The sequence below is a fragment of the Alternaria conjuncta genome (assembly GCF_024043145.1).
Source record: "Alternaria conjuncta strain BMP 0040 chromosome Unknown scaffold_11, whole genome shotgun sequence".
Taxonomy (NCBI): Eukaryota; Fungi; Ascomycota; class Dothideomycetes; order Pleosporales; family Pleosporaceae; genus Alternaria; species Alternaria conjuncta.
The window spans coordinates 360,557-377,241 of record NW_026250100.1 but is presented as its reverse complement, the minus strand read 5'-3'; the positions used below and the strand labels follow the sequence as shown (position 1 = coordinate 377,241).

General features: G+C 54.0%; 9 protein-coding genes across 9 annotated transcripts; 6 read left to right on the top strand and 3 right to left on the bottom strand.

Moving 5' to 3' along the window:
- Window positions 1-976: 976 nt before the first annotated feature.
- On the top strand, window positions 977-2,692 carry J4E85_007667 (uncharacterized protein; the record flags this gene model as incomplete). Its single annotated transcript, XM_051471898.1, has 2 exons — window positions 977-1,135; window positions 1,181-2,692. 2 exons carry the CDS (start codon window positions 977-979, stop codon window positions 2,690-2,692), a joined length of 1,671 nt encoding a protein of 556 aa, XP_051324095.1.
- Window positions 2,693-4,321: 1,629 nt separating this feature from the next.
- J4E85_007666 (uncharacterized protein) lies at window positions 4,322-4,567 on the top strand (the record flags this gene model as incomplete). The annotated part of the gene is made up of 1 exon (XM_051471897.1): window positions 4,322-4,567. The coding sequence occupies one exon, from the start codon at window positions 4,322-4,324 to the stop codon at window positions 4,565-4,567; it is 246 nt and encodes an 81-aa protein (XP_051324094.1).
- Window positions 4,568-5,394: 827 nt separating this feature from the next.
- On the top strand, window positions 5,395-6,461 carry J4E85_007665 (uncharacterized protein; the record flags this gene model as incomplete). Its single annotated transcript, XM_051471896.1, has 2 exons — window positions 5,395-5,892; window positions 5,958-6,461. The coding sequence occupies 2 exons, from the start codon at window positions 5,395-5,397 to the stop codon at window positions 6,459-6,461; spliced, it is 1,002 nt and encodes a 333-aa protein (XP_051324093.1).
- A 235-nt stretch (window positions 6,462-6,696) lies between these two features.
- On the bottom strand, window positions 6,697-7,072 carry J4E85_007664 (uncharacterized protein; the record flags this gene model as incomplete). The annotated part of the gene is made up of 3 exons (XM_051471895.1): window positions 6,697-6,794; window positions 6,902-6,994; window positions 7,054-7,072. The coding sequence occupies 3 exons, from the start codon at window positions 7,070-7,072 to the stop codon at window positions 6,697-6,699; spliced, it is 210 nt and encodes a 69-aa protein (XP_051324092.1).
- A 1,334-nt stretch (window positions 7,073-8,406) lies between these two features.
- Window positions 8,407-10,041, top strand: J4E85_007663 (uncharacterized protein; the record flags this gene model as incomplete). The annotated part of the gene is made up of 3 exons (XM_051471894.1): window positions 8,407-8,613; window positions 8,673-9,597; window positions 9,656-10,041. 3 exons carry the CDS (start codon window positions 8,407-8,409, stop codon window positions 10,039-10,041), a joined length of 1,518 nt encoding a protein of 505 aa, XP_051324091.1.
- A 1,031-nt stretch (window positions 10,042-11,072) lies between these two features.
- J4E85_007662 (uncharacterized protein) lies at window positions 11,073-11,640 on the top strand (the record flags this gene model as incomplete). Its single annotated transcript, XM_051471893.1, has 2 exons — window positions 11,073-11,348; window positions 11,587-11,640. The coding sequence occupies 2 exons, from the start codon at window positions 11,073-11,075 to the stop codon at window positions 11,638-11,640; spliced, it is 330 nt and encodes a 109-aa protein (XP_051324090.1).
- A 20-nt stretch (window positions 11,641-11,660) lies between these two features.
- J4E85_007661 (uncharacterized protein) lies at window positions 11,661-13,203 on the bottom strand (the record flags this gene model as incomplete). Its single annotated transcript, XM_051471892.1, has 3 exons — window positions 11,661-11,726; window positions 11,786-12,883; window positions 13,024-13,203. 3 exons carry the CDS (start codon window positions 13,201-13,203, stop codon window positions 11,661-11,663), a joined length of 1,344 nt encoding a protein of 447 aa, XP_051324089.1.
- A 393-nt stretch (window positions 13,204-13,596) lies between these two features.
- Window positions 13,597-14,748, bottom strand: J4E85_007660 (uncharacterized protein; the record flags this gene model as incomplete). Its single annotated transcript, XM_051471891.1, has 1 exon — window positions 13,597-14,748. One exon carries the CDS (start codon window positions 14,746-14,748, stop codon window positions 13,597-13,599), a length of 1,152 nt encoding a protein of 383 aa, XP_051324088.1.
- A 457-nt stretch (window positions 14,749-15,205) lies between these two features.
- J4E85_007659 (uncharacterized protein) lies at window positions 15,206-16,405 on the top strand (the record flags this gene model as incomplete). Its single annotated transcript, XM_051471890.1, has 1 exon — window positions 15,206-16,405. The coding sequence occupies one exon, from the start codon at window positions 15,206-15,208 to the stop codon at window positions 16,403-16,405; it is 1,200 nt and encodes a 399-aa protein (XP_051324087.1).
- Window positions 16,406-16,685: the final 280 nt, after the last annotated feature.

Here is a 16,685-nt window from a genome sequence, read left to right as displayed (position 1 = left end):
TTGACTTTCGCAAGTTCTGATGACATAACTCCTCGAATTTTTTGAGCCCCGCGCTTGCATAGCGGGGTGTCCACGGGTCGCTAGGCCCTTCCATGCAGGTGGGCTGCATTCACTCAGCCCTACGGGACTTACAGCGCAAAGTCCATGAAATCGAGTCCGCCCGTGCCCGAGTCTTGTGTCTTCTTCTTTTCAAGCATAGCTTGCAGGCCGCCTTTGCGTGCCCTCTGTCTTTGCTTGCTGCTTGCATTAATCGTCTTTGGGGCTGCATCCTCTTCTTTCCTAGTCGTAGTCGGAGCCGCGGACGTTGGGACTGTATCCAACAGAGACCGTGATCTCTTGACCTGTCTGCCAGGCCTTCGCTGAAGCGTCTGAAGTGTCTCTCGTTGGCATCGCAAGCAAGTATACTGAATACTTTTCTCGGGCACCGACGACTTTCTGCCAGTGCTTTTGCGCTGGTCTTTGTTCGAAACTTTGCACGACCATCCTGGAATCATGACATTCCCGCATGCGCCGCAAATACTTCGTCGGAGGGCATCCGTCTCCTTGCTTGAAATACCGACTTCAGCATCTTCGATTAGCTTGTTGCATGCATTACCTAGAAACGCTGCTGTTGTTGGCGAGGGAATTGCGAGGAGATGAGCGGCTTCCTGAAGGAACTTCGCCCTCAGCTCTGTTTGAGTTGCTGAAGCCATGTATTTAGAGGACCTGAATGATCTCTGCGCAGATCTTGAGAATCTTCCTGCAGGTCCAGTATCTACACGTGCTCGCTAGCTTATCATAACTCCGACCCCCGACGCTAGTGCTGCAGGGCCGTGCTCTTACTTTCTTCGACAGCAGCATTCGTCATGATGTTTACTCTGCGCGTATTGCGATTTCTGCGCTATTGTACTGCGCAACAGAGCTCTAGTAGCAAGTCTGCGATCGCGCTACTAACAAGCCTTGCTCTCACTAACTACCAGTTCACCAACCTCCAAGTATGGCCGCCCCAGAACTGGTAGAACAGCAAGGCGTGCGCATAGCAGTCGAAGGTTGCGGCCATGGAGTGCTACACGAGATCTATGCGTCTGTCGCAAAAGCTTGCGAGCTGAAAGGCTGGCCAGATGTGGATCTCCTAATTATTGGCGGCGACTTCCAGGTACGTCAACCCTTCATAATGCTCATCCAGTGACTGACTTTGTAGGCTGTTCGAAACGCGTCCGATCTCAAGGCAGTATCGATGCCCTCCAAGTACTACGCCATGCACGACTTTCACGAGTACTACTCAGGCTTGCGCACAGCCCCGTATCTCACCATATTCATCGGCGGCAACCACGAAGCGAGCAACTACATGTGGGAGCTCTACTACGGTGGGTGGGCCGCACCAAAGATATACTACATGGGCGCAGCCAATGTGATAAGGCTTGGACCACTGCGCATTGCTGGTCTGTCTGGTATCTGGAAAGGCTACAACTACAAGAAGCCACACTATGAGCGCTTGCCCTACAACAGTGACGATGTTCGGAGCATCTATCATGTTCGAGAACTCGACGTGCGGAAACTGCTTCAAATACGGACGCAGGTTGACATTGGACTGAGCCATGACTGGCCGCGCGGTATGGAGTGGAAAGGCAATTACCGGCAGCTCTTTAGCTGGAAGCCGGACTTTGAGCAAGAGGCCAAGGACGGTACTCTTGGTAGTGTTGCTGCAAAGGTAGTCCTTGAGCGCCTGCGACCACCTCATTGGTTCAGCGCCCATATGCATGCTAAGTTTCCCGCCGTTTGGGACCACGCAGAAGTTCCGACTGCTCCGCCACCGCAAAAAGATGCTGATAGTGCTATCCCGCGAGTCGTAAACGACGGCGAGATTGATCTGGATGTATCAAACGAGGAGCCAATACCAGCACCTAAGAATGATGCCGAAATTGATCTTGACATGGATTTGGACGAGGACGAGGTGGTCCCTGTACCAGCCGCAGAGCCTAAGGAGCCTATACAATCTGCTGATACGGAGAGCGAAACTCAAGTTCCAGAAGACATTCGCAGCCTCTTACCGGAATCATTCTCACGTCCGAAGGCTGAGATAGTACAGACCCTCCCCTTTCCCGAAGACATAACGAACAAGACGACCAACTTCCTCGCACTTGACAAGTGCTTGCCCAAACGGAGCTTCCTGCAATTGCTGGAAATACAACCACACACACCTGCGCAATTGCAACGGCCTCTGCGATTGCAGTATGACAAGGAGTGGCTTGCCATTACTCGTGTCTTCGCCGATCACCTTACTGTAGGGGACCCATATGCGCAAGTCCCTACAGACAAAGGCGATGCGGTCTACCGACCGCTTGTGGAGAAAGAGATAGCTTGGATCGAAGAGAACCTTGTCACAGCTGACAAGATGATGATACCTGAGGATTTTACAGCAACTGCGCCGACATACGACCCCGCACTAGGCATACATGTCCAGGCTACCCCGCAAGAGTACAGTAACCCGCACACTCAGTCATTTTGCAACTTACTGCAGATCCCAAATGTGTTTCATGCGTCAGACGAAGAGCGGGCACAACTAGCGCAAAGCGGTCCGAGACCGGAGCAACAGCGGTCCAATCGAGGCGGGGGAAGAGGCGGAGGTGGACATGGAGGGGGTGGGCGTGGCCAAGGGCATAGGGGACGTGGGAGGGGCGGAAGGGGTGGTCGTGGTCGGGGAAGATGGTGATGACTTAACCATATGCCTGAGCCGATACGAAAGTTTGAACGATGCAAAGGAAGTCGTCATCCGTCCAGCTTATCCAGAGCCGCACTACTCAAACTTCAAAACAGTCTAGCAGAGTGCGCAAATTTCGTGGACTTGCGATATGCTCCACGACACCAGTGTAGCCTCACGATGGCTCGATGGCCACGACATTGTATACATGACAAGTGCAATTGGTGCCCAAGACTAGCAAATTGCACACGCGGCTAGCGTCGTGTGTCCGCTTATATCTGCAACTTAACCTCGAAAAGTCGGCTCCGCTGCCCACTTGACATGACGGATGGCGCAGAAGTTTGGGGTCTACCGTTGTCACAGACCCACAAGGGTCCGGGCGCCGGACAGTTTGAATGAGGACCCTGCACGATGATGTCGACTAGCTGCCGAGTATGGCATTTCGAATACACCGCAAACCTAGGCGAGGCCTCTCGTTTGAAGCTTGTCCTGTTGTCGCAATCGTTCGCTGGCAAGCGGAGCCGGGCGGCGCTTTAGACAAGGCCGTGGTTTGGAAACTATAGCCAAAGTGGTGGCTGTAATATTGGATGGCTCTCGTCCTACGTCAGAGGCCCGGCCATACTCGCGATGGACGCAGCGGACCCGACGAGAACACCGCATGCGAGCTGCCGTCGTGCGGACACAGTTTCAATATAACTGCTGCGGATAAAGTGCTCAGGCTCGGTCTTGCCTCGCGACTGCCTGGGGATCGTGCTGATCGCAGGCATGTTAGGCGCAAGTTTATTTGACACGACGAGCCGATATTCGCAAGCTGTGGCGAAAGGGTTGCGCGTGCTGAGCAAGAATACCCAAGGCTCACAAGGTCGCCGCTGTCGCGCTGCGCATGACTGGGCAGAGGCTGGAGGCGGCGGGTCGGATGCGCAATCCTGCCAGCAGTCGTGCGAAGACGTCCGTAATCTGGTTGACGCTTCCAAGCGGCTTGGGAGAGCCCTTACGGATATGTCAGTTCTGCGAGCGCTGCTATTTCCAGTACGCCCACCCATGGGACTGTGCGACTAGAGACTTGTCGCACGCGGTTACGCGCCCGTTATGGCCGCACGAAGACCGTGTGGCTGCCAGCAGAACGCTGTCCAGAACGTTTTGGTACGTCATACCCTGCCCTTAGCGCCGCCGTTATATGCATCGAGGCTTCGCGATCGGCGGGACAGACCCTGGATCGCACTGTAGCAAGTCCCTGGCCTCGTGTGCCGTCGACACACGGACCCCGTCCACCTGCTCGTCCACACACGCCCTGAGATATGTTTAAAAACCTTCCGCCGCCCTTGCATGCCTAGGCTTTGTTCATTACTTCGGCATATATCGTCTACCATCGCTTCGAGCTTTCACCCTTTCCACTCTCGCTACTACACTATTTCCGGTATTCGCAACTGCCTGCTCTCTTGGTATACTATATCCGGACATTGCCACATCGAAGTCTGGAACATATACCATAAGCCACGCTCGACACATCACGCGTAGATCATATCAGCCACCCAGCACTATATATTGATACTGGTGCTATAAAGATCTGCATCTCCCCGCATCCATTCACATACAACGACCGTTCACCCGCTCCAACACTTCACTACTACTATCGACGCAATGGCCTCTCGCTTTGTCGAAAACCTCGAAGAGGTCCCGATCAGTCATCCCCACCTCAACGTCTCACTGGACGACATCCTCGCAGAAGAGAGCCGCAAGAGGTCCTCTTCTCAGTCGTCCGCTAGCTCAGACCCTCGCCGGTCAGGCAGCAGCTCTACACCGAGTCCTACATCACCCACTGCCACCGAAAGCAAGCTCAAGCGCGCCTTCACTCTGGGCAGCAAGAAGGGTCGCCGAACCTCATGATGAAAGAAGTTCGACGCGCATCCATTTCATGCGTCAACACTCCACATGCCCATTACGAATAGCTATGAACAACGGTTATCAGACCATAACGACACCACCACGACTTTCTCGACCAAGCGTTGGAAGAGAACAGTCATCGCCTAACGAGCGCCCAGCCGTCAGTCAGCCTCCGCCTAGCCGACACCCGGATGAATATTGAAACGTCATCACAACAACATCCATGGCGTGGTCGCTAGTGCCACGACAAGCACGCGCCCCATAACACACGCGCCCCATCGTCGTCATCCTTACACCGCCACAATGTGCGCTTTAGTGATGGAATGTTACGATGGAATTAGTGCTTGGAATACCTGGTAGTGGAACGGAATTGTCATTGACGTTGTCTTTGCCAAAAGAATTCTGTTTTCACACTAGCCGCGAATCGCAGCTCACATGTACCTAAAAATCATACACTTCTTCAACAACCATGTGCTTGATGCGATAGTCTGTCAATCTTGAGACACATGATGAATGCAGATAACTTGATCATGCTGGTCAGCCATCCAAAAGCAGTCCCGCCCCCCGCCGCTATGTTGGCAGTACCGATGCCCATAGTTGTACTTGCACTCACTGGCACGTGTCCTTCTTGCCTCGCCAGCTTGGATCGCAACTACTCTGCACTAACTGCGCAACTCCCTCTCTCAAAAGTCTAGAAGAAAGATGCATCTGGTAACCTTGACCAGTGCCAACTCTTCAAGCCCGGACGTCCTGTATCCGCCTCAACCACCTATTACTACCCACCTCCTCATCCTCCTGACGACCCATCACCAAGCAGACCTCAAGCCGCCATGACCACAACAACAGCCGCCTCCTTAATCGCGTCCCTAGAATCCCACCTCGCACCCACCTTGGTCTTCACATCCCCACCAACATCACCGAGTCAACCGTCACTCCATCTAATCGCCCAGGCTACCCTCACCAAGCTACGCAACATAGGCCCTGGCCGCGTGAAAGACATGCGTACTCTTGGCCACTCGAAACAAATCATAAGCCACATCCCCATTGCCGCCGCACCGCCGATCTGCAGCAAGATCAACGATACGATGCATTCGGCGGTCATCATGAACGGGGAGAAAGTCGCTGCGCTGAGTATGTTGCCCACAGAGGGCAAGGAGGCAGCGAAAGAGCTGGCGAGGTGTGTGGGTAAGATGAAGTTCGTGGGCGGTTGTATTGGGATGAGTCGGAATATCAAGTTGGAAGAGGCGGAGTGGGAGGACCTTTGGGATGTGGCGGAGAGGTATCGAGTGCCGATTCTGTTGCGGGAGATGTGGCCGGTGGGATCGGAGGTATGCTGCTTTTCCGTTCTTCAGATATCAAGAGGAAGAGAAAGCATGTAGACTGACATGCGCAGATACCGGATTACCAACACAGTTTCCCTTCTTCGGTATACGGGCCTCTCCTGACACATATCCATTCGTCGCAAAATACGTCTCCTCTCCCGCTGTTACACCTCTACCTCAGCTGCGTCTTCGACCGCCACCCTGCTCTCCGTCTCATACTCGCGCATCCGGGCGCGCTACCCTCGCTCATTCCACGCATCGAGATGCTCCTCACCACTATCCCCTCTGCAGATAAACCGAAGCGGAGTTTCCTAGATGTCTGGCAACACAATATCTACCTCACGACAGCGGACGCACAAGACATGTCGAGTCTAAGAGCGCTACTGGAACGGATACCCGTAGACAGGGTGTTGTATGCGAGCAACTACCCGCTTGAAGAAAGAGGGAAAGAGTTGATGGAGGAACTCAGGGAGAGCGGATTCTTGACGCAGGTAGAGTGGGATAGGGTGGCGTGGGGGAACGCAGAAACGGTGTTTAATTTGAAGGGGGCAAACATGAAGGCAGGGAGGAGGTAGTCTGTATCTGGAGACTGGGACGACCTAAATTGCAGGTAGCGAAAATGTAGAAAACAGTCACCTGGCATGCGCAAAGGTCATTGATAGCTCATTCCTGTGCATTCATGATATGTGTATATGAACGCCCTGCCAAGTCATGACTCTCAGCCTGTGGTATCTTTCATGTCAAATCGTCGTCGTTGCCGCATTGCCGTGTCTCTTCGCTTGCTCGCTCGCTCGTGGGTATGTCGGGCGCTTATTTCTTGCCGGACTTCTTGATGCCCTGGGAGCCGGTGTTGAGCGGTCCCTTGCCCTTGCCGACCGTCTTGGCTAGGTCCTCACGCTGCTTCTTCTCTGTATATTGTCAGCACGTCTGTCCTTGTTCTTCGGAGCCTTGTGGTGGCGCTTCGGGGCCGATCGTAGTATAGGCGTCGGAGAATGGGATCTAGGGCGTTACGCACCAGCAGCGAGCTTTTGCTTGTAGGCGAGGTCATCCTCGTCGAGCTCGACGGCCTTCTTCTTCTTCTGCTTGTTGTGGATGGGGTTTGTACCGGCTGTGGTGTTCTGTCAGCCTTGACCCCGCTTTAGTTTGCGCAAAGGTTATGGCGCTCACCTCCTTGTCCTGAAGGCATCTTGAAAAAATCGGTTGTCTTGGTAGCCCGGTCTTCGGTGTGTAGGTGAGAGAGTCGAAAGATTTGGTCGGGCGTCGAAAACGTTAGGCGGTCGCGGGCGGTGGGAAAGGGTCTCGACGCCCGAAAAAGTGGGATGCGCACAGCCACAGAGCTGTGGCGGATCATCACACGTGATCGATCACGTGCTGGTCCCAGAGCTGGGGAATCTGGAGCTCATCTCAGCGCTGATGAGGCTCATCTAGCGACCCGGGATACCGCGGCATGTCATATGCACCTGTAACAGTTCATCACCGAAAACACATGCGCGTCGCGTGGTGTTGCCCGAGAACATCTTAGGGGCATATTGGCTTAGGCTCGTTCGTTTGTTGGCTCCCCGCGTGCCCATCTCTGGAGGATGCGATATGATGGTCACCGCCCGCAACCAATGTGCCGACCCACCCGAACTCCACAGCTGGCTATCAAGCGATGTTCTCTAGCATGATTCATGTGATACCTACTCTCCGTTCACAACATGAAGTCGTCCATAATGATCCGACGCTCTCTCTACGACTCGACTGTGGCATCAGCGCCACACATGCGCTTCTCAAGAACCACTCTCGCAGTTTTAAGCCTCAATCAATCACAAAATAAGAGAGCCCAGGCGGCAGCCAAAAGCTTTGCTTCGCTGCGTCTTCCTTGTCTCTGACTTGGCATGCTTGCGTCCACGAGGAAATTCTACCCATTATCGACATTGTCGCCGGCAAACCTAGCTACTCACGGGCTAGATGGCGCACTAAACACCATCTCGGCATGAGTCGGTCTCGCTTCTCCTCAAAACAACGGCGCCTCAACACTTAGCTCTATTACGCCCATTCGTGGAAAAACTCGACGACGCCTCTCCGTCCATCAGATGGACAAAATCTCTCCATTGACACTCCCGTCCCAAGCCCCAGATTCCCCAGATTCAGGGACTACGGAGAACGAAGTGCTAGGCGTGGATGCATTTGGCACTAGAGCAAGCTTTGGAGGCGGTCTGGGCATGTTGATTCGTGGTGATATTCTGGATAGAGGCGTCTGGTAGCGGCGTAGGCATCGGATCCTGGGTGCTGGAACTGGCGCTTCCCCGAGCCCATGGGGTTGACATGGGGCAAGATAGTAATCCACAGGGTGGCTTCTCATGTGGCATGTATATATGCCCATCGCAGTCTCCTCTGATTGCTCTCCACTCCAGAGCTCTACGAATCTCTCGCTGTATCCGTTGCGGAATTCGAGCTGGACGCCTTTGTCAATCGCTACCAAGTCGAGCGCTATTGTTACTTTCGTTTTGGGAGAAATCCTGAGTGACTACCGTCAAGATGGTCGACAAGACTAGGGTGTACAACTGGTACATCTCGCTCGTTGCAGCATCATGCATGGTGCTCTACGGTTACGATGCGTCCGTCTTCAACGCGTTGCAAAACTCGAAGCATTGGATTGCCTACTACAACAACCCCGGACCCAACATCATCGGCGCCATCAACACATCATACACAGTCGGTGCTGTCGTAGCTGGTTTCTTCATGGTACGTCACGTCTGTATATCATCAGCCCGCAAAACGTGTACTAACTTTGTTGTGTGCAGGCTGGACCCCTCGCTGATTTCGCTGGCCGTCGAGTTGGTATGGCTGCTGGATCTGTATGCGTCATCATCGCGACCATCATGCAAACATTCGCCCCCCGCGGACAAATCGGTGTCTTCATTGCTGGTCGTGTCCTCATCGGTATTGGACAAGGTCTCGCATTAACGGCTGGCTCTATCTACATCGGAGAACTCTCACCTCCTGAGATCCGTGGAAAGATCATGTCATTCTGGCAGATGTTCTATTCCGTTGGCTCCTTCATCGCATACTGGATCTCCTTCGGCACCTCCAAGAACCCCCAGAAACTCGGCGAGTGGGACTGGAAGATGGTAGTCATTTTCCAGATGATGGTGCCTATCCTGATCCTCTCCCAAGTTTTCTTCATCCCGGAGTCGCCCCGTTGGTACGTCCAGAAGAACCGCAACTACGAAAAGGCTCGCCGCTCGCTTCGCCGTGTCCGTGCTACCGAGCAGGATGTCGAAGATGAGATCACCACCATCCGCGAGGCTATCGAATTCGAAGCCGAAGCAATCTCCTCCGGCTTCTCTGCTCTGTGGAAGGACAAGTCTGTCAGGAAGCGCATGTACATTGCGATGATTGTCAACGGTGGTCAGCAGATCACTGGACAGGGCACACTCAACTCTTACAGCTCTATCATCTACAAGAAGGTCTTCACAAGCGCTGACACCATCTCTCTCATCAACGCTCTGAACGCTACGTTCAGCATCATCTTCACACTAAACGCTACCTGGACTGTCGACCGCTTTGGACGCAAGTTCCTGTTCATCGTCGGTGGTATCGGTATGGGCATCTGCATGCTCATCGCTGCCACTGTAGAGACACAGACACCTACCCTACCCAGCGGCGCAAAGTCGGAACCAGTTGGTATCGCGATCGTGTTCCTCATGTTCCTGTTCGCTCTCTTCTGTAAGTCATCTCCTCTCAGTACCATCTCAACACGAACACACACTAACAACCACCACAGACAAACCCTCCTGGGGCGCAACAGTATGGATCTTCACCGCCGAGATCTTCTCCATGAACATCCGTGCGCAAGCCGTGGGCATGTGCTCGCAAACCCAAAACGTCGTAAACTCCATCGTCCAGCAGTTCTTCCCCGTCTTCCTCAAGAACGAGGGCTTCTACGCTTTCTACATGTTCGCCGCCATCAACATGCTGCTAGCCGCATTTGTCTGGTTCTTCGTTCCCGAGACTAAGAAGGTTAGTCTCGAGGAGATGGACGCAATCTTTGGTGGTCAGAACCATGTTGTTGAAGGCGCGGCCATTGAGGAGAAGGACCCGGCAAGGCACCACAGTGTTGTTGTGGACAATGACGCTAAGGGTGCTACTGAGAGGGTCGAGAGGGCTTGAATTGACGATTGATGACTGTTGTTTATTATTTGGTTGGTCCTCATGTTTGGGGAGTCAGATATATATCATATGGTACTGATATAGCGTACCAAGGTTTAATGCTAAATCTTCCAGCCCACCAACACCAGGGTTGCCTTATGAATGAACCGTCACATATTTCTCTAGAAGATTTCTCTGCTACCATGGTCCGACTGAACATGACCTTTTGTACAGTATACACTATGGCTCTCTAGAGAGTCCCTTTTCTCTTTCCCTTTCCCCACGCCACAGCGCCAACCCAACTCTTCACATAATCCAAAATGTCGAACGCAGGGGAAGCCGCAGACGCAGCTAGACCTTCCCTTCAAAGAGCAAACACATCCATCCTCTCTCAAAGTCTAGCATCAATACCATCTTCACCAGCCCCCGTCACTGCGCCACCAAACCCCTCCACAAGCAATCCACCACCACATATCCCATCTCCAAACCCAACTGCCTCGAACGAACCCACAATTCAGCCTCAAATCCAGCACACTACCTCTGCCCCCGCCCCTCCACCACAAGTCCATCCACGTCCACCAACTCAGGCCCCAAACCCAACCATCACAACCACCACAACCACGACTACCACCGCACGCCCACCAGTCCCAATCTCCCAACTCCCCCACCGCCAACACACCCCATCCTGGCAACCAGTCGCCGCACGCATCCACCACCGCGACGACGACGTGCGCAGCTATTGTGCACCCGGAAGTAACGGGTGGGTGGAATGGCAAGAGCGACGGGTAGCAGACAGTCAGGCCGAGATTGGCAGGATAGATTATAGCTGGGATGGAGGTGAGATTATTGATTATGCGGAGAGGACGCGGTTGAGGAAGTTGAGGAGGGTGAGGACGGCGGAGTGGATTGGTGGGTTGGGGGAGGGGCATGCGGAGGGGGAGAGGAGGGAGGGCGGGAGAGGGGGGGAGGGGGAGGGGGAGGAGGGTGGTGGGGAAGAGAAGGTTGATGTGGGGGTTGGGGAAGAGAAGGTGGATGTGGGGGATGGGGAAGAGATGGCGATACAGGGGGAAGCGGAGATGCGGAAGGGCATCAACGGAACGGAGACAGACTCTGAGACAGATTCTGCTGAAACAGTAAAGGAGAAGGTCTGGAAGGGGAAGGAGAGGGCGGTAGAGCAGGACTCGGAAGGTTCATGTTCTAGTTGCCTGGAGGCGCAGGGGAAGATAGAGGAGCAAGAAGGCGATGTCCTAAAAGAGTGCAAGAGAGGGCAGAATGACGAAGACGATGATGAAGTGTCGCAGACAGGCTCAGACGAAGATCCTGAATGGGTACGCAGTTGGAAACAGGTCGTGATGGCGTCTAGAGCACAGATCGGCAGTCCTGCATATAGGGCAGCCGAGCAACGGCTCTCTGGTACTAGGCTCTCGTATCGTCGCGAGGACCAGATTAAAGCTTTGCGGCCTAGATCACATTGAATGAGCAAAGAAATGAGGATGCGGATGTATGTAGCCAGCAGAACAATGTATGACTATTAGCTAATACCTGATTCATGCTACCAAGATGAAGGAATGCCTAAGCAATCGCCAATACCAAGCCATTGGTGTGCGTCAAGATGGGTAGCGAAGTAATGGACTAGTGAATCATGCTGCGTTTGCTGCGTTGTTGCGGGCGTCGTGAACCGAGTGCTTGTCTGGGTTGGTGTTGACCTATACATTAACATGATTAGCAGGACGAAATAAAGACCAAAGATCGGGTTGCTGCGTACAAATTCGCGTTCTCCACCTTCGGACACGATCAACCGACCTTCATATCCCTCTAAACTCCCGTTGGTGCCGGTTCCATATCCGCCGTGATTCTCATCGACTTGGTCCAACACGAATGTTGTGATCATAGACGCATTGAAAACAACCTCGTTCACGACTTCGATCCATAGTCCTGCGTGCAGAGTGCTTCTGGCGAAGGTGAGAGTTCTGAGGGTGTCCTTGTGTCGGTCGATCAGTTCACACAGATCGCGCTCTCTGGCGTATATGCCTTCGAGCTTCAATGAGCGGAGCTTCGGCCATGTTGCCCCAAGGCCGATTAGATCGATGACAGAACGTCCTTCTGGAATGCTGGTCCCATCCCACATCAGCTCGTTAAGATACCTCCAATTCAGTATGCCAAAGGAGAGGTGCCGCAGCTCCTGGGCAGCCTCAAGGACTTTGGCGAGGTTCTCAAGCTGTCGTTCAGAGGAGTCCATCTCAGTCATAGGATGCGTTGTATGACTCGGTATGTTGAGGATAGATAAGCTTATGTCTAGCTTAACCAAATTTCGGAAGAGATGTCTCCCGGCGTTCAGATCGTTGGTGTCTGGGAAAGTGAACATTTTCAAAGAGAACTCAGTGTGACGATGGTCTTCGCGAGGTGCTTCGATGGTGAGCTGCCGGATTCCGGTGTAATCCGACAAAAAGATGGCGCCAATCAATTGGCGGAAGGGGTGATCAGATTCAGTGGTGCGATTATCGGCGAGTGTGCGCGGAAGAGCTCCTCTTGGAAGCAGATCGCGCAGTGTCTTGACCTCCATAGGGACGGTGTGTTGATATGGCGAGTAAACGATGGACGAGATATTATGCATGTTCTCAAGGCCTCGTGCGCATGATTGTAACAAGACGCCATCCTCCTTCATGCTCTCTTGCTCCTTGTGAAGCTCTTGGTATCTTTTCCACCTGGTTCGCATTGCGTAGAACGATCCGGATTGGAATTTGCCGCTAACTTCTTCGGCTCGAGAGTAGTTGCGATGGTCTTTCGCGAGATGCCCATCGTATAGTGTTCCATCGAAGATGATCTCTCTTACATAACCTGAGTATATCGAGTGTAGTGACACCTGTTCGTGTCGTTAGCCAATATGTCCATACTCTACCTAGTTGATACCAAACCATGGTCTTGAGGATACGTGGGGCTTAACACTGACTTCCTCATTACGAAAGATAGTGCGGGTGCCTTCAGGGTTTGTCTTGGACTTACGTTTTGGAAAGCGCCTAGCGCTTGGTATCTTGCACAAGCAACGATACTGCGGAACAGCGCAGGCGTAGCATTGTTTCGGAACGTTCTACTCACAGCTCTCGCGGATTTGACGTCGGGAGCGTGGAGGTAGTCGAAGATCTGGATCTGGAGTTCGGCTGGCAACTGCGTGAAATTGCCCATCTTGGGCGATAGTGACTGGTAGTATTTGGCTGCTAAAAGAGTCTCGATGTGTATGGCTGAACTTGACGTGCTCACAATGAGAAGCAGGTCTATCGATGTGTCTAAAGGAATGGTGGTTGGGCTGAAGGAGTAAGGCTGAATGTGTTTGCTACCGAGTGAAGTAGGTGCATGTGGGCAGGCTAGGCTGCAGCTGCAGGGCGAGGACCAGAGTGGGGTCACCAATGAGAGGGCGCATGACGGCATGCTGCACATGGAATTTGTTCGCGATAGCCATTGCAAACGATGCTGTATTGATCACAGCGGACTTTGAAAAGTGAACGTCAGGGATTGATTGTTGCCCATCAATTGGGCAAAGTCACATGTCGCATTTTCGAAAGTGTTGTAGAACATTGTTCATTGTTTCCTCAACTTGCTGAGTGCAGCCATGACGCCCTCGCTCATGTTTTCCTCTTCTGCCTGCTTCCGCTTCACTGGTTTTGGAGCAGTGGGTTGAGTCTCATTGCCTCGTGGGACTGCACCCAACTCTGCCTCACGCATTGCTTCTTCATCGTCCTGGTTGAGATGTTCAGCGATGCGATGATCGGGTCGTTTGTCTGCATCCGACCCTGAAGTTGCAAAAGGAGCGGATCTCTCCAGCTCCAGTGCAAGAGGCCCGGCATCGTCCACCCTGCGATGTGCTGTATCATCAGCATCCGCTGTCGGCGGCATCTGGCTTTCGCCTTCTGCCATGGAGATGTCGCGTGACATGGTCGCTGCACCGCTGTCTTGACCGACGGTTCGTCGCGCTGCCTTCTTGACCCGAAAGGGCTCCCTGACGGCGTTGCACCATCGTTGAACCTTCTTGTCACCCCACCCTGCTATTAGGCCAATTTCCTCAGGCCCAGCGTTGATTGCAGTGCGGATGCTTCCAAAATTAGAGACTAAGCCTACTGCATCTGTCTTGTTGATGCTGCGTGGTACGGTGATGAATTCGACCATCTTCTCTGAATAAGTGCCTGCTTGCTGAGCGCGAATGCTGGTCGGTGCAGCGTTCTCGAATGTCTTGAAAAGTTCCAGATAGCGACCGGCTTCCGGTGCGCTCCAACATAGCATGACTGTGACGTTGTTGACTAATGACGTCTTGGATAGCTCTCTCAATGGATCTTCATGATTTTCAATATCGACCATGGTAAGGAGGATGCGCAGGCTGTACTGGCCCTTCAAGTCTCGGATGCGGTTGTAGATATACTCGGGATGCAGACGGTGGTACTTGAGCGACAGGAAGAGGGCACATGTTGTGGCACCGACGACATAGTCGGCGGGAATGTCAGAGTACTCCCATGCGACGGAGCGCACGCTGTTGAGGATGGGGTTGCCTTTCTGTCGCGGCGAGACCAGGATGGCGCTGGGGCCGGATCGCGATGGCAGAGCTTGGGGTTTCGGCTGCTGGATCTTGGGCGCATTGCTCGGCGCGGGTGGATTCGATGCCTCGGGGCGCGCAGTCGGCGCTGCACCAGGTGAGGCGGCCGCAGCAGAGGCACCGGCGCGCGGCCTGTTGTCATCCATACATCAAAGATGCACAGGGTATGGCGATGCTTTGTCTGGTTGTCTTGTTGTTGCAGCGGCGATGAATGGTTGACACGCCCTAACACGAAAGGCGGTTTTAGATGGCGGACCATGGGCCCCGGCACGTCACGTGAGCAGTCGAGACAGCGCTGAGCCCAAACCGCCGGTCAACCCCATCATCTCCTTCACATCTTCGCACCCTCAGCCGCCCACAACCCTCCTGCGCATCCCGCCACGCCCACGCCCCGCCCCATCGCCCGCCGCCCATCGTCGCCAGCGCCGCCGTCCGCTCTCTTCGCATGCGCACCATCGAGTAGCGCGCCCACCTTGCTGCCGCGGTCGACCCGCGCGGAGGACGCCAAGCGCTTCAGTACGAGCCCTCCTCTCACCCACCGCTGCACGCTCCACGCACGCCGACGAGCTCTCCCCTCTCGCTCCACCCCCGAAGACGGCCTCTATGTCGGATCACAGCGCGAAACGGCAACGTTTGGACTCGATAGGAAGATTCTCACCCGCCAGCCCGCCCTTTGACGTCGCTGCCAAGGCGAGCGGCCAGACGACAAAGACGCTCATTCACCCTCGAACGCCCACCTCGCCACCCTACTCGATGAATTCGCAATCCAATGGAGGCTTCCCCACGACAAACTCCGCCGTGTCGGACCGCTCACCGCAATCCTCCCTGCCCATGTCGACCTCGCTCTCCCAGTCGGCAACATCGGCATCCAACCAGCACCCCTTCCCGACCCCCGCGAGCACTGCCGGCTTCATGTCGAGCGCCAATATCGACAGCGATGGCGATGCGACGATGGAAGAGAGCGCGGACGATGACATAACGCGGTTGCGTCACCACAGGCTGTCCAACCACAACCGGCAAGCCGAATCGCCATACACCGAAGACGGCCGACTCAAAGCTGCCCAAGGCATTTGCGGCAGTCAATTGTTCAAACTCAGCAGCGAGAAGATAGAGATAGCACGGCCGCAACCCTCGCAAAATTTCATCTCACTCTACAGGCTCAACCCGCTCGCCAGCACTGTAGCCCGCAATGACCCGGTAACAGGCGAGAAGATTAACAAGCTTCGCAAGTCCTACGAGGGTCATATCAAGCAGATGCAGATCGCCGGCAAGCCAAAAGCGATTAAGATGGACGGCGTTTTCCGGGATCTGCTGCTAATGCCCGAAGAGATTTGGCAGTCGCAACATGTGCAGAACAGAGAACCCGAGAAGCAGGGTCTGACAGCAGACGGCACAGCATTGAGTTCAAACCTCAGCAGACTTCTCGACGACGCCTTCGCAGGCACAGCTCCTGGACCTCTCCCCAACGCAGAAGCTGCCAAATACAAGGCCTATCTCGGCACAGACGATGCCGTAAAACCCAAACCACAGGAAATACCACCACAGCGAGCCACATCCTTCACATCCTCCGCACCAACACCGACCAACCATATGAACCGGGGTGCGGTAAGGCCAGAGCGATCAAGCTCGAAGCGCGGCTACACCGATGCCGCATTCCAAGGCTACGGCGAGGGCTTTGGAGACGACTATGCAGACTCCACCGGAGGCGAAGACACACCCGGCGGGAACATGGCGAACAAGCGACGAAAGCTCCAATTTGAACGAACATCACACTCGGTCGAAGTAGGCGGCGCACGACGATAGCGACGTCAGATTTTCCTTTCGCACATATCAACTTAGCAGCATCGGGGTTACGGATCTCTCTCCACAATCGGCGTTTAACGGAAAAATCGGTTCACGAAAGCAACGGCGACATTGAGCTCGACTGAACATGCTTCTCCACACCAACCCTCACTCTCACACACACACACCAAACTATTCTTTATTGGCATAATGCGCGGCAGGAGTGAAGCGAGCGAGCGAATTGGGATATGACGACCACGACATTCCTATACCTCTCCTATATATACGAGGAACCAGATTG